This window comes from Anabrus simplex, chromosome 2 (assembly GCF_040414725.1).
Source record: "Anabrus simplex isolate iqAnaSimp1 chromosome 2, ASM4041472v1, whole genome shotgun sequence".
In the NCBI taxonomy this organism is placed as follows: domain Eukaryota; kingdom Metazoa; phylum Arthropoda; class Insecta; order Orthoptera; family Tettigoniidae; genus Anabrus; species Anabrus simplex.
The window spans coordinates 1,025,156,739-1,025,173,128 of NC_090266.1; the positions used below are offsets into that span (position 1 = coordinate 1,025,156,739).

Genomic DNA, 16,390 nt, shown 5'->3' on the forward strand with positions numbered 1-16,390 from the left:
TACAAGCCTTGAGACACATATATTCGTTGCTGACAAACCAGCAGTAAGGAGGTAATAATGAATGATCGCATACAACCATGCTACGTATAGAAATGGAACATGTTACGGTACAGGGACAACGGCAACAGACTTCCCTATGGCCGCGGTGGTTAACTCTAACATACTGATGCATTTTTGCCACGGGCAACGTTGATTTTAATCCACGAACACTGATCACCTTCTAAAAACATGCTTTACAACGGTGAAATGGACACTCTTCACTTCAACGCCACACAGCAACAACACTTCCAAATGGATGCCCGTCAGGTACACACTACACATCGACCGCTCCCATGCCCGATCTCCTGCGAGTGTCTACACTACTTTATTTACAGCCCTTGTATATTACTCCCAGCAGCTGATTCAGAAGATGAACACGGATGAAATAACTTTCACTAGTGCCTGCATCTTAGATTCAGTGCATCCTTAAGATGAACAGTGATGAAATAAGTGTTAAGTGTCTGCTTTAGTTTCAGTGCATCCCCAAACTCAAAAAATCCGTTATAGCGCTTTGTCTTTCAATAAGAAAATCAGTGTAAACAAATGGTAAATTTATAACTCAAATATGTGATCATTAGTGTCTCGCCATCATTAATCTCCTGTTAGCAAAGTAAATGGTCATTCAGAACATTTCGTCTTAACACTTATCAATGATGTTATGAATTGCACGCGAAGCGATATCCACAAGGGGTCTGCTGGGGGCTCACCTCCCTGTAGCAATATCAAAACTTAGTTGTGTTTGTATTGTTTTCTTTTTCATTCTGTGATCACCTGATAACTCATCCGATGTAGAAATATATTTTCCCGAGCTATTAAATCAGTCTTATAAAAAACTCGCTCTGAATGTGAAGATACTAGTGATCAATAATTTGTTTTTGACCTGTCAGAGTTTCCGTTCCAGGTGCAGCATGGACTTGCTATTATGATTTTTCACGAGAGTTTAATCCTGATGTAAACAAGGCATGTCCACGCCTCAGCCAAAGAAAGAGTTGTGATTCGCTGAGAGTGTAGTATCGACCTCCGCCCCGTCAACGTCTCGTGTTCGGACATACAGCGCTGCGCATATGACCTGAAATAGACGAGGAACAGTTTTTGAGCTGTGTGAAACGAAACGGAGGGGTTTTAAGGGTGATCTATCGCTGAAGATTCGGGCCAACGTTATTTATTTATTTATTCATTTCTGAATATTAAAGAAAGCTATCGTAGGCTAGAGCACAAAATTACACACGTAGGAAGGTTTATCTTAGGACAGCTGTTTGAAATGTCCGCCCGGTAGACTGTAACCTAATAGAATACCAACTTTCGAACTGAAATGTATATCTCTTATCTTGTAGAGTTCCTATCATGATAGAACATATAGCATGATTGGACATGTCAGACGGAACTGTTGATAATTCTGTAACATCTATCGAAAGGAAACAACTCAAAAAGACAAGAAACACAGGCATTTGCGGTCTTAACAAAGTTAAGAAGTCCATGCATACTGTATATGCTTACCTTTCTTAGTAGTCCTACAGGGGCTTAATTCCTTCCATATCACACGATGTATCTCCTCCATTCTCATTACTGTCACTGTCTGATGAGTCGCTACTAATCTGGCCGCTATCAGTGATGATAGATAAATCTCTCGACAATTTCATCTGTTAGGCCATCTAGCTCCCACATCTGGTCTTCTTTCGTTGTGTTTCTAATGCAGTCATTCCAGTTATCTGCTGTCACATTTTCAAGGGCTGTGCAAAGAAGAGCTCGTACGTCTTGTAGCTTGAAGGTCGTGTTGTTTCTCGCAACGTAACCCTTCACTTGACTCCATATCTGTTCAGTGGGATTCAGAGTGCAATGGTCGTAGAACACAGTGGCCCGCTTTCTGTGCTCTTTCGTCGCAAATGTATTTGTCATACTGGTCTCGCACTGACCTCACCCGTTCAATGAGTTCTGCTTTGACCATATCAGCCTTGTTTTCTATTTGGTGACTGTCGAGCCAAGCAATGATCTGGTCTTTCCGCATTGCCATTGTAGGGATTCGTTCCACTTGAACAGAATGGTAAGATGCATTGTCCATTACAATCACGCTCCCGGGTTCGAGTTTCAGTAGGATAGACGAAAACCACGATTTAAAAAAACGTCACCTGTCATTTCTTCATGATACTCTCGTGTCGTTTTAGATTCAAACACGAGAGCTCCACCTTCCACAAAACCAGAGTCACTATCTACATGAACAATGATAAGCCTTCTGCCTTTTCCAGTCGGCTGCTTCAGGCCAGTTGAAAGTCCAGAAACAAAGGCCTGTTTCTTGGATTTAACAGTGGAATCAACCCATACTTTCGAAGTTACGTGTCCTTCGTTAAGCCACGTTTCATCCAAGTAATAAATTTTGCGACCTTCTGCACGATATCTCCTAATTTCACGCAAATACTTCCGTCTCCACATCACAATATCCTCCCTATCCATTAACACAGGTTTATGTTCTCTTTTAACAAACTGGAACCCTATGTCCTTTAAAAGTCTGTACAATGTAGTTAAACTGAAGGTGGGTAAAGTTTTATCTTTATTCACACTGTCTAATTCTTTGCGTAAAGTAGGTGGTTCATTCCGAAAAAAGAATTCATGAATTTTCCTTCTAATACCACTTTTGACGATATCATCGTACTTCTCGACTCTTTGAGATCGTTTACGTTCCTTTCCCGGCGTTGTTAATTTCCCTGTCTTTCTAAACTCTGTCCGCATGTTATGAACCGAACTAGCAGACACACCACACAACTCTGCACTTACTTTAGTTTCTCTACCTCTTTTACGGCTAAACCTGGATTCTGTTCACTTATTTTATTAAAAACATTCACAACGCACTGTCTATGGACACTTCTGAGCGGTTTTGCTCTTTTGTGCTTCACTACACGCGATGGTCCTACCTCTTGCTCCATTTCTCTCACTATGAATACTGACACTAGAGATGGGCACTATCGACTGATAACTATCGAACTAGTCGATAGTTGAAACTATCGTAACAGTCGACTACTTTAAAAAACAAGTCGACTGAATTCAGTCGCATTCCCGTCACGGATCTCTCCACGTTTCACTGTCCAGTCAGCACAAAACAAGTCGACTGAATTCAGTCGTACTCCCGTCACAGCGACGCGGAAGCGAATGGAACTATCGGTTTATGGCCATTTCGGATATGTAATATATGTTAACTTTATAGGTACATACTTAATGTGGCGATTTTCTCTTGTCGTTTTATGTGCTCTTTATTTCGTTGCATATTTGTTTATATTAATTACGTTATTCATAAATAAGGCATAACTATAAAAATCTGCATAACTATAATAATAATCTAGAAAATACAGTAGTAGTGTGTTTGGCTAGTCTCATATATATCTTGGTTGTGTACTACAGCAACAAATTTTACATATTATTATTGTTAGCACTGTTCGAGAATAGAGCCTCATTGTTGTCTTTCTACGTTTCACTGCCCATTTAGCACCAAGAAAGACCATTCCTATGATGCTTATTCGTATTAAGAGCATCTCCCTATTTATTAGCGCCGTGTACGGACGAGTGCGTAAATCGGATTTTAATCTGCGCAACTGTGAATTCCTCGATAGTGTGATTATAAAAGTCTGGGATTGGGGTATGCGCCCAAGGTACAGTACTATTGTGGCATTTGCCAGGAATGAATGTAGAAAACCCCACGGAAAACTGCATTAAGGATATGGTATCCGCTGTCAGTGAATGGAATACGGACCTGGGACAGCTTCTTATTCCTAATGTGGAGTGATGTGGACTCCTCGGCTGCGAACGTGGATCCCTTTGAATAAATTTCTAAGTCACTCAATTTAACATTAATTTTGTTATAATGGATGTCTATACAAGTGATTTCTAATTATTGGTAAATTGCGTTAAAATCAGTCGAATTCGTAAAAGTACGATTCTCCACCTTTGATACGGAGAGTTTCGACTGGAAACATTCGAATGTTTTTCATGGACTGACTACTTGCGTTATATGAATACTTTCTTTCGACTGAAATCATTCGACTGTTCAGTCTTCTCAACAGGAAGTAATGAATACTTTTGTTCGACTGAAAACGTTCGACTATTCAGTCGATAGTTTGAAGGGACTATCGCCCGACTAGTCGATAGTGGTTTTCAGTCGATAGTGCCCATCTCTAACTGACACTGCTGCTACAAGATGCAACACCTTATCTCCACACTGTACAGCTTGGGACTTTCCCTCACTATGAGAAGACTTCCTGCATTACACCGCGCCTTGTGTCTTCATTTCTCGTTATTTAATCACTGTTTTTTTTTTTTTTTAATCATATAGATATATACCGGTATATATGACAACCATATTTTAATTTGATTACGTACTCTTTCAGGCTATCTAAACGTAATAAATTAAGATAAAATGAAATTAATGCTACGCACTAATTTTCTTTGAGCTCGCATACAGTCGAGTTAGTGCGACGGTTGCTTCTCCAATCAACTACGTCTATGTCCACGTGCAAAGCCAAGGTGCTCCGCCTATTTGTTTACATCAGGATTAAACTCTCGTGAAATATTCGAATTCAGAACGAACTGACGAAAATCTTAATGTGAGTAGCCAGTCCAGCGTACCTTCGTATACAAATGTCATCGGTCCCTAAATATAGGCTATGGATTTTTGTGGTTTTGAATATGTATTAAGAATTCTGTCGTATTTCAGGACAATCATTCGTAACGTAGTATTTCTTGCTTTCTTTTTTTGGTCGGACTGAGTAGATCAGACGATAGAGCACTGACCTTCCAACCCTAACTTGGTAGGTTCGTTCCTGTCTCAGTCCGGTGGTATTTGAAGGTACTCAAATACGATAACCTCGTGTCAGTAGATTTACTGGCACGTAAAGGAACTCCTGCGGGACAAAATTCCGGCTCTTTGGCGTCTCCGAAAACTGAAAAAGTAGTTAGTAGGACGTAAAAATATTGTTATTGTTATTATTATTATTATTATTATTATTATTTCTTGCTTTACTCTGTCCACAGGAGGCGGACATGTATCATTAACCAAAGTTTCTGTCTAAATCTATACCGTATATTAAATATAATTAAACTTTAATAATGCATATACCTATTAATTAGTTTCTCATCTTGTTTTTTTACAGGAGGAGCTAACGGCCCTGAAAGATATAAAGAACTCCTTGGCTGTATTTTGCCTTGCTACTTATGGTGAAGGTGACCCCACAGATAATGCTATGGAGTTCTATGAATGGCTGCAAAATGGAGACACAGATTTTACTGGACTGAATTATGCGGTCAGTACATCACCTTATATTCTTGTGTGTCCTTATTCACCTATGAGAATGCTAATTAAGTTACGGTAATGAGTTAAGCTGACGAACGTAGAACGTGGTATGGACTAACATTGTGCTTTAAGTGATCCTCTGTAATTCCTGATCGCTTACCTCACACTTGTCAGTTCACTGAAGTATCAGTATGGTGGCCTTCGTCAGAAATGTAAAACTAGGGACAGGATATCTTAAAATGATACATTAAGAAATTTTGTGTGGCATGGGAACAGTTGGGAATGTCTATCTCTTAGTCCCGTTTCCTCATACGTGGTCGGGGATGAGATGGGGTGAAATTACATAGCATGTTTATATGACCGGATGCCCATCCTGACGCCAGCCGCAATTGAGGAACTAACAAAGATGAAGTAAATGATCTTTCTAATCTGTTTACCCTCCAGGGTTGGTTTTTCCTTCGGACTCGGCGAGGGATCCCACCTCTACCGCCACGTACCTACTACGCTGGCGCAGCAGGGGGAGAGGTGATACTCTCATGTGGCGCATCTCAGGTGGCGGATAGGGGGGTCCTAACCGGCTTGCCGGCGGACTTGAGCGAAATAAAATAAAACAAAATAAAATAGTTCTCGTGGACCAAACACATACTGTGAGAATCGGTATTTTTGTGAGCTTGCATTCTGGATGTAGTGGTTTCCAAACCCACCGTCGGCAGCCCTGAAGATGGTTTTCTGTGGTTTCCCATTTTCACACCAGGCAAATGTACCTTGATTAAGGCCACGGCCGCTTCCTTCCCATTCCTAGGCCTTTCCTGCCCCATCGTCGCCATAAGACCTATCTGTGTCAGTGCGACGTAAAGCAACTCGCAAAAAAAAATAAAGCTATTTTCATTATTTAGTTAAAATTCTTCACATCACACGGTCTACAGCATCAAAACTAGCTCGGAGAAAAGAATCTTCCGTGTTTGAGATTCTTTTGGTCCTGACTCTAGTTAATATACATTTTTAAAAATGTAATGGACGGTTCGCGTTCCCTTTCTTGTTTTGTTTTCAAATGTACTGGAGTCCTCTCAAGCAGTTGTATTCGTGAACAATGCTGTAGGTCAGTTTGTAGATAATCAGTATCAGTACACCAGCCTGCTTCTTCATCAAAGATAAGTACCCTTGCTGTTAATATTGCTGTAGTCCACAAGGCTGCTTCAGCACCAAGGCTGTAATGCTTTTCATAGCTAACACCTTACTTCTTAAACCGAACCGCACCGAGCTCGATAGCTGCAGTCGCTTAAGTGCGGCCAGTATCCAGTATTCCGGAGATCGTGGGTTCGAGCCCCACTGTCGGCAGCCCTGAAGATGGTTTTCCGTGGTTTCCCATTTTCACACCAGGCAAATGCTGCGGCTGTACCTTAATTAAGGCCACGGCCGCTTCCTTCCCAGTCCTAGCCCTGTCCTGTCCCATCGTCGCCATAAGACCCATCTGTGTCGGTGCAACGTAAAGCCAATAGCAAAAAAAAAGAAAGAAAAACTGAACCGCTAACTGGATAGGCAAGTTAAGTTGTCAGATTAGTTGCATGCAACATGATAGCTGGCTTATATATCATACTTGGTGGCTTCTGTTGCAACTATTGGGTCTGTTACCAGATTGGCCCTCTGGTCATAAATGACCCCTTCGATCTGGCTGTGTTATGCGTTTACTCTGAATGCTCATGTAATGTAAGAAATACTAAATTATCTATAAAATGAAATATCATTCTCTGTCTTCATTCTGATTATTTTTATTATTTAGACGTTGCATAGACATTAACTCGCTTGTGGCAAGGGGCTTAAGGGACAAAGGCTTCTTTTTGGGAACATCATTTATGATTTATCATTTATGGGACTTGATTGGAAACGTGTGTCATTAAGGTTAATTACAGAGATTCGCCATTAATTATTGTTTCAGTATACCGACCACCTAACCAACTTGTAACTGAACAAGAACTGCGTTGAAATTTTTCACAACTTTCACACCCTATATTTGTCTTCGGGGACTTCAATGCGCACCACTTAAATTGGGGTAGTTGTACCGACTCACATGGAACACAACTGATGGGTGTAGCTGAAGAAAAAAAAAACTAATGAATGATGAGGTCTCCTACCTGAGTTTCCCGATCTAATCAAGCTCCTTCAGCAGTAGACGTTACTTTCGCATCTCCTTCAATAGTACTAGACTTCTCTGGACACGTTCTACAGGACACTCTAGGATCTAACCACATTCCAATATTATTAATGTCGACCAATTCATCAACCACTCCTCATACCATCTACCCAACATATCATTGGAAAATTCGAAAGCTGACTGGGCAAGCTACAAGGAGGCAATAGATCTGTATCCTGGAGGAATACCACAAAGCGATCGAAATTATCAGAGACTACAAAACACTCTGACTCCATTGATCGAGCAGCCTGCCTTAAAATTCCACAGAACAGACCATATGCATACAGCAAATGATCACAAACTCCCTGGTGAGATGACAGACATGAATAACTCCATCAGTATAAACAGGATGGTTCAAAATTAGCTTCCTCATCCTACAACAAATTCAAGCGAAAACAAACACTTATTCCAACTTAAAAAGCGGCAGTGTTGGCGCCAGTGTTGTAATTCATCAACTCCTCTATCTCTCCTGCTATGATGAGGCGGAGTATGCGTCGTTTTCGAAACTCACAGAACTGCCCTCAATTTACATTTTCATGTACGTAGTAATAAGAGGACATATTGAGACATATGGCAACTGCTTGAGCTCATATAGTCTGTACACCACAGAATGGCCATGAAGAGAACTTACATACACTACTTTGTCCATTTAAACTTCACAAGAACTTATTACAGCCTGAAGGACGAGCAATAATACAGGCCCAGGTCCTGATAACGTCCACTACCCAATGTCCAGTGCTGAACATACGAAACTACTTAAGGTGATGAACAGGAGATGGTTCCAGAGAGTGCATCCTCTGACATTTTAACCTATTTGTCTGCTACCATTATTGAAGAAGGGGAAGAATCCACGACTATCTTCATCATATCGCTCACTGTCCTTGATATCTTGCTTGTACAAGACTATGGAAAGAATGGTTAAGCATCGATTAGAATGGTGGGTAGAATATCAGAAGCTGCTACCTACCACCTCAGCAGCTGAGGTTTCGTCGTGGGAGAGGTACAATAGATACACTTGTACATCAAATTACAGACATTCAACTTGGTCTGAGCAACAACAATTATGTTGTGGCATTGTACACTGATCACTTCATGTGTATGGCAGCGTGGTTATCTCGGCCTTAGAAGACAAATTACGCTTCCTACATCTCCCAGTAGTATTTATTTGGAACTTCAGTTGTCTGCTGCAAGATAGACATTTCATCATATTTCACAGTGGCATGACATTTGGTCTTCGAATGACATCACAAGAATGTCTTGGCACCGTTGCTTTTTAACATTTACACAGCAGACCTGAAATCTATCTTTTCTCCTGATATACAAGTTCTTCAGTATGCCGATGGTATTTGCATTTATACAGAAGCTAAATCGTTGAACAAGTGTCAAGAACCGATGGCGATTGCCATGCAGACATTCACTCCTTGGCTTCATAACCATGGTTTAACCATATCAGCAGGAAAATCAGCATTCTCTATCTACACTCGACATTCGAGACACCCACATGACATGCTTCATATGGGTACCTACATGTTCCCTACAAGGTGGTGGTGCCATATCTGTGACTTCTCATCTATCATAAATTAACATAGTCTCCACACATTCATCACATCCTCTGTAAATGTGATATTGCAGTCAATATCTTACGAGCCATTAGTGGCTCTTGGTGGGGTTGTGACCCGAAAATCGCGCTGCTTTCGTACAAATCCTTAATTCGACCTCTCCGGGATTAAGGAAATGGATGTTTTGCTACGGCCTCCAAAACATTAACTAAACTAGAAAAAAAAACTAAACTAGACAAATGTCAGTGCAAGGCCCTTAGACTAGGAACAACACAGTCAACACCTACGAATGCCCTGCTAGTTGAAACACTTGAACATCCCCTCCATTTGCGAAGGCACTGTCTAGCGGGGAAATATATTTCCAAGCTGTTTCAATACTGAAACTGTCCGACTCCGTGGCTAAATGGTTAGCGTGCTGGCCTTTGGTCACAGGGGTCCTGAGTTCGATTCCCGACTGGGCCGGGAATTTTAACCATAATTGGCTAATTTCGCTGGCACGGGGACTGGGTATATGTGTCTTCATCATCATTTCATCCTCATCACGGCACGCAGGTCGCGTAAAGGAGTCAGATCGAAAGACCTGCATCTGGCGAGCCGAACTTTTCCTCGGACACTCCCGGCACTAAAGCCATACGCCATTTTAATACTACAACTATTCAGTACTCCACAGGATATCAAAGCTGACTACCCTAGTACTGACTACACGCCACTGGAGAAAGAAATGTCTGGCGATCCTAGTGGTTGAATTTACCAACATCAGTGGTCGTAGGCGTATTTTAAGCACTACAGATGCCCTTCCCAGTTTTAAGTGGTCGTATGAAACTACGATTAAGGATATACGACTAGAAACATCATTCGAGGTCACTGTGAAGTGCAACTATGTAAGTTTGAAACGTTACCCGGCAGAATGGCCACACGCCCGATATATCTACACAAATTAATGAAAGGACTGTAATACAGTGGATAGTTCTTATATCGATGTACTATCAGGCAGCTGTGGCAAATTGAAGCTCCCTCTGACAGCATCCATATTTACGGCCGAGCGTACAGCCATTTCGTTGGCCCTACAATATGCTGCAACTCTACCTGAGCGGTTGATTGTGGTGGTGTCCGATTCCAGGTCAGCATTGCAGAGTCTACAAACCATTAACTCGGGAAAACATCCTTGATTCTCGTGCACGAAATTATTGAAGTTGTACATCGAATTGAGACACAGGGGAAGAAAGTTTAATTTGTATGGGGTAAAAGACCATGTTGGAATCGAAGACAATGAGCTTGCAGACACAACTTCACGATCAGCAGTCACCGAAGGCCAACAGACATACACTACAGTTCCGGCATCGGATTACACCTTGTTGCTTCGTCGACGACAGTTGACGGCGTGGAACGATGTGTTGCATGATACCTCTCAACAACGTAGAAAACACTACACCACTATCCATCCAGATATTCCAAATGCACTACGGCGCCATAAGCGTCCCTACTCGTGCCAATTCATCAGAGCAATCGCAAGAATGGAATTTCATCACGGTTCTTGCCCTCAGCACCTCCACAAAATCAAAGTACTACGATCTCCGTTCTGCTCATTTTCAGCTGATACAGTTGCAGATCTTAATCACATATTCTTTAGATGTCCACACCAGTTTCTTCGCACTACTTGTCTACTACAAAAATTGTCATTGGGATACCAGTTACCACGTATTCATTCGTCAGTTCTCCACAGAAGTGACCAATCTCCCTATTTTGAGTTCTATACCTGTCCTTCTAATATTGGATTTATTATTATTATTATTATTATTATTATTATTATTATTATTATTATTATTATTATTATTATTATTATTGCATACTAATGTACATAGATGAAGTAAAAGGAAAATTCGCACCTAACAGTTGTGCGTATAGTTACTCTTTGCTATAGTCCACTATCGATCTTTCTCGTTTAGGACGCATGGTTATATGGTAGCCTATTTGTCGCAGTGCACATACACATTCATTGTTTGGTTCATGAAACTTTTTGTTTTTAAAAATTTTATGGTGAAAACCATGAATTGCCAATCTTGTTATTACATGCCTAAGTTCTTGATTTTCTTTTACCCATCTCCTGTTGATCATTGCATCTGTACCATAGAAGTCCAGAGGGATTTCTTCGCGCTTCTTCTCTCTTGTCAGGATAAGTTTTGTCGCTTGCTCAGTAGATGGCAGGGATAGCTTGTAACGTAAGTCCTCGATGTAGAAGGTTTCTCTTGCCAATTCGTAAACAAGCCTGGAAGGTGTTGTTCTTGCCACTCCGAGTGCTCTTTTCAGATATCGCGCTTTTACTTTCTCCATTGAGTTTAGGTCTGAAAAAGATAGGTTTTCCCATATCAATTCTAACCCGTAGGTCAGCATTGGCGATATTTTGGCATTAAATAAGATCATAGCCGTTTGGAGGGATAGACTGGTTATGTTCTTTATGTCATATATTCCTCTTATAGCAGCTGTTACTCTTTCCTTTACGTGTATCCTGAATGAATTGCGTGTTGGTTGTAGGGTGATTCCTAGATATTTATAGTAGTTTACTGTCTGCAGTTCTTTCCCTCCTAAAGTCATTTTATCCTCTGTTGCTAATCTTCCAGCTTTCCGGAACACCATGTATTTTGTTTTGTTCGTATTTATACTGAAGTCATTTTCTTCTGCCCAGTTATTTAAGTCGTTTAGTGCTTCTTGCAATTCAAGTCTGTTTGAGGAACCTATGACCATGTCGTCTGCATACATATATAGATATAACGAATTCGACCGGGCGAGTTGGTCGTGCGGTTAGGAGCGCGCAGCTGTGAGCTTGCATCCCGGAGATAGTGGGTTCGAACCCCACTGTCGGCAGCCCTGAAGATGATTTTCCGTGGTTTCCCATTTTCACACCAGGCAAATGCTGGGTGTGTACCTTAATTAAGGCCACGGCCGCTTCCTTCCCATTCCTAGGCCTTTCTTGTCCCATCGTCGCCATAAGACCTATCTGTGTCGGTGGGACGTAAAGCAAATAGCAAAAAAAAAACCGAATTCGATTTTCTAAGATCTTCGCGATATCTGCGGTTGCGATGTTGAATAGGGTAGGGCTGATGGGATCCCCCTGTAGTACCCCATTTGTCTGCAGGATCTCTCTTGAAGTTGTTATTCCGTCCTTTATTTGTATTCTGTTATATGTCAGTATATTTCTTATGGCTGTTGGAACTTCATTTCCTCAGTTTGTCATGGATTCCATTTTTTGCTACGAGTTTTGTCCTATTCAACAAATCAAACACTTTTGTCTAGTTGATGAAGACGGTTCTGAATTTGCCTTTTGGATGTCTCAGCGCTTGGTCGATGTCATTAAGAAGATTATATATGGCCTGTAAGGTGGACCTTCTTTCTCTAAAACCAAATTGTTGGTCTGGAATCAATGGATCTATTGTCTCCGTGATACGTTTGTTGAGTAACTTTGTGTAGACTTTAAATTTGTTATTTTCAAATGCTATACTATGGTAAGAATTCGGATTATTTGTATCCCCTGATCCTTTGTATAGGACTTTGATTGTCGACTTTCTCCAGCTATCTGGAATTTCTCCTGAGCTGAGGCATTTATTGACTAACTTTGTCCATATTTCCATTAACACTCCTGTTGATTCCTTTAACATCTCATTATAAATCCCGTCTGATCCTGCTGCCTTTTTTTTTTTGTGTTTCTGATTATTGTTTCAACCTCTTCTGTTGTAATTTGGGAGGTCTTTTCTTCTTCATTCGGTGTGATTTGTCTGTCTGCCTTTTATTTAAAATTGGAGAGAAGTGGCATTCCCAACTTTCCATTTGGATTTCATCTGGTGTTCTGGTGACCTTTATTCTGAGTGCTATGTAGGGGTCCTTGCGTGCTTCATCTGCTTCTCTTAGTGCTTCTTTTTCTATAAATTGTGATTTCTTGCTTTTCAAGAGCATCTTGTATTCCTTTCTCTTCCTAGCATATTCCTCTAGGTCATCTTTTACATTTTTGAGTCTTGCTTTGTGTAGCTTTGTGTAGAGATCCCAACATCACTACTCTGGCGTTTAGTTAAATAGGCAAGGAGACGAATCTCCCCATTTGTTTTACAGGAAATTTAAATCACAATCTTCAAGAGCCCCTTTTGCTCCAAAAGTTACAAGTAACGGCCTTCCAAAGACATCATTCAATATTTACCCAAATTATAAGAGAGACTATGCTCTACAATTCTACCAAGGAGATTGCGCTCCCGAACCCTTACAGCCTACTCAAGGCAACCTTTAATTTTTACATTTGTGATTAGAGCGTCTTTGTTCGCTAAAATTTACACTTTCAGGCCTCTCTAGGCACAAACTACAGTTTAAAAAACCACATCAATTGTCTTTTAAGTTTACACGGGGGTATCGAGTGCCTATTCTACCGGGTCTTCGTGAAAAATAACAGGTTCAATTACTGGCCCAAAAATCAAAAGGTATGGAGGCGGAAACTTGGCGCTCCTTGAAATCCAAGACTAAAACCCTACTTGGGCTGGTGGCCCGACAATACAGTGGCTAATCCTAAACTACTGAGGTGACTGGATGGACAAGATAAGTTACCATATACAAAAGTGAAAACAGTTACAAAATCGTAGTCGCCTCCAAATTAAATTGAAGGAGAGTTCGAGAGGGTAATGTACTCTCTATCCCCGGATTTCAGTTAAGTACTCTTTACTAATTGAACTTTTACATGAGAAAAAAACTAAAAGTTTACATTTTCTGAATTTTACAGCTACATTATTAAACATAGGAAACCCTCCCCTCGAATTAGCTGGCAGAGATACCTACAGAGTTATAAAAACGGTGGCCATTACCTTAGGTGATGTTCTGCTTGCCGATGGATGAGGCTACCTCCTCCTCTCTTAACACACAGTAACGCGACGATCAATAAGACAAGTTAACTCGAAAAAGCGTCAGCTTTTATACCCGAGAGGATGGTTCGAGAAGGCTCTGGACTAAGACCAGACACACCCTCTCATTTTTATTGGACCGTCGAAATTTACAAGAAGCATGTGATTGGCAGAAAAATAAATATATGAATTTTGCTATTGGTTGAAATCCCAAGTCGGCGGGAAGAGCTAGAAGTGTTGCAACCTTAGAAATATCACAAACAAGGAAAAACCAATTCAGTTTAAACAAAGTATAAATACCAGATTTCTTTAAGTTTTTTAGTAGTTCCACTTTACACCAGAGTGCATGACATCAGTCCTTTAATAGAGACATCTATGCAGAAAAGTCCAAACTTCTTGAAATAGTTGTTGCAAACTTTGTGTTAGATATCGTTCATCAAGGCGCTTCTTTTAAATTATTATTATTATTATTATTATTATTATTATTATTATTATTATTATTATTATTATTATTATTATTATTATTATTATTATTATTATTATTATTATTATTATTATTATTATTATTATTATTATTATTATTATTATTATTATTATTATATGGAAGTGAGAACTGAGCGGAGCAGGGATACATATCTTATGTATGAACTGGATATAAGACATAAAAGTTGCAAGAATGATTGCTGGTACAAACTGGTGGGAAAACTGGCAGAAAAGGTATTCGTTTTCAAGAGAGGAATGCTAAGTGCTGTGCATATTATTCACCTTGTTGGGAAGGTGTAAGGTGAATAGAGGAGGATACTTCACTCGACTGTTAAACTCATCCTTGGAGGGTAGAAGTAGAAGACTACGGTTAGATTTCATTTTTTATAATCTCTCCAAGTTGCAGATAGAAGATTATGAAGGCACTCATTTAATTGACTGAATGTTTCAAACTGCATATGAATGTTGAAAAACATAGCCATGTAGGAGTGTGGTGCTGTGTGCTACTACCTTCCGAGACTTTGTAGTTCTCCTTGCTGGAATGTTTATAAGCAGTGATTGGTGATTGTTCAGTACTGGAACAAGAACTTCAACAGTCTGAGGATTTTGGAAAGTCTGAAATTAGAATTAGAATTTAGAAATTAGAATTTAATTCATTAGTTAATGTTCATGTAAACTAGTTCACATGTATTATATCCCCTGTATCAAGTCATTCGGTGGTAACCAAACACAGTAACGAAAGGCTATTACTATACCGTTCTTTCTTGCTGCCTTTGTCATTATTTTTGGGTCAGTCTTCTGCCAGCAATATGTGAAGGAACGTATTCATCTATGAAAACTGCTTTATATGGGTTCGAGTAGCCGTTTAAGTTACTTGAACAAGTAGCTGGAAGCAGACGAGTTGAATAATATTAACAGCCATCAAGCACTTGATGAAGTACTTGAACAAGTAGTCAGGCCGGCCGAGTGAGTTTCACTAAACTAATGGTGTGGTAGTGTTCACACTTGTCAGCACCTGCTTTATTGGAAATAGGTATAACAACATACTATCTAAATTTGAACGGCACTTCTCCTGTACCATATGAGGATTGTTCAAAAGGCCATATATCCACCTTAAGAAAGTTGTGGAAAAACGCAAAAAACTTATAATAAAAGGCACATGGAACATACCCACGATCGGGTATGGTACAACTTTTAGGAAATTACTGTGCATGTTTCTGGTCTGGTTTGCTCATGGCATTCGATGGTATCCAACTGCTGTAATGTATGTGAACGAAATAGTGATTTGTTTCAAAAGGTGGAAATAGCACCTCATATCTTGCACACTAAACGGAATAACCTCGCCATGCCGGTTTCTCCTACGGCAGTCAGTAATTCTGAGTGTATGTCATCAGTTTCACGTGCCTTGTTCCTATTTAGTCTCTCAAAGCTCTGTCGAATTCTGACCTAAAAATGTGGGTCTCCCACTTTATCAGCATCTACAGCCTCTTCTCGTTCCAAAACGTTATCTTCTACTTCTTCCCCTTGATACAATTGTGAATATGTTCCTGCCATATTTCTGCCTTTTCTTTCGTAGGAAGTGATTTTCCATCTGAGCTCTTAATATTCATACACGTTTTCCTTTCTCCTTGATTTTCCTGTATTTCCTATATGCATCTACCTTTCCTACAAGAATTTAGTACCGGGCGAGTTGGCCGTGCGCGTAGAGGCGCGCGGCTGTGAGCTTGCATCCGGGAGATAGTAGGTTCGAATCCCACCATCGGCAGCCCTGAAGATGGTTTTCCGTGGTTTCCCATTTTCACACCAGGCAAATACTGGGGCTGTACCTTAATTAAGGCCACGGCCGCTTCCTTCCAACTTCTAGGCCTTTCCTATCCCATCGTCGCCATAAGACCTATCTGTGTCGGTGCGACGTAAAGCCCCTAGCAAAAAAAAAAAAAAGAATTTAGTAAATTTGCTGTTAGGGACG

At 40.4% G+C, this 16,390-nt stretch overlaps 1 protein-coding gene across 4 annotated transcripts in view; it reads left to right on the forward strand.

The window, feature by feature from the left end:
* Positions 1-16,390, forward strand: part of Cpr (Cytochrome P450 reductase) — a 576,566-nt gene that overhangs the window by 367,172 nt on the left and 193,004 nt on the right. For all 4 annotated transcript variants that reach the window (XM_067141922.2, XM_067141924.2, XM_067141923.2 and 1 more), the window contains one exon: positions 5,175-5,324. In XM_067141922.2, coding sequence (XP_066998023.1) covers positions 5,175-5,324 — 150 coding nt within the window. The remainder of the gene's footprint in view (positions 1-5,174; positions 5,325-16,390) is intronic.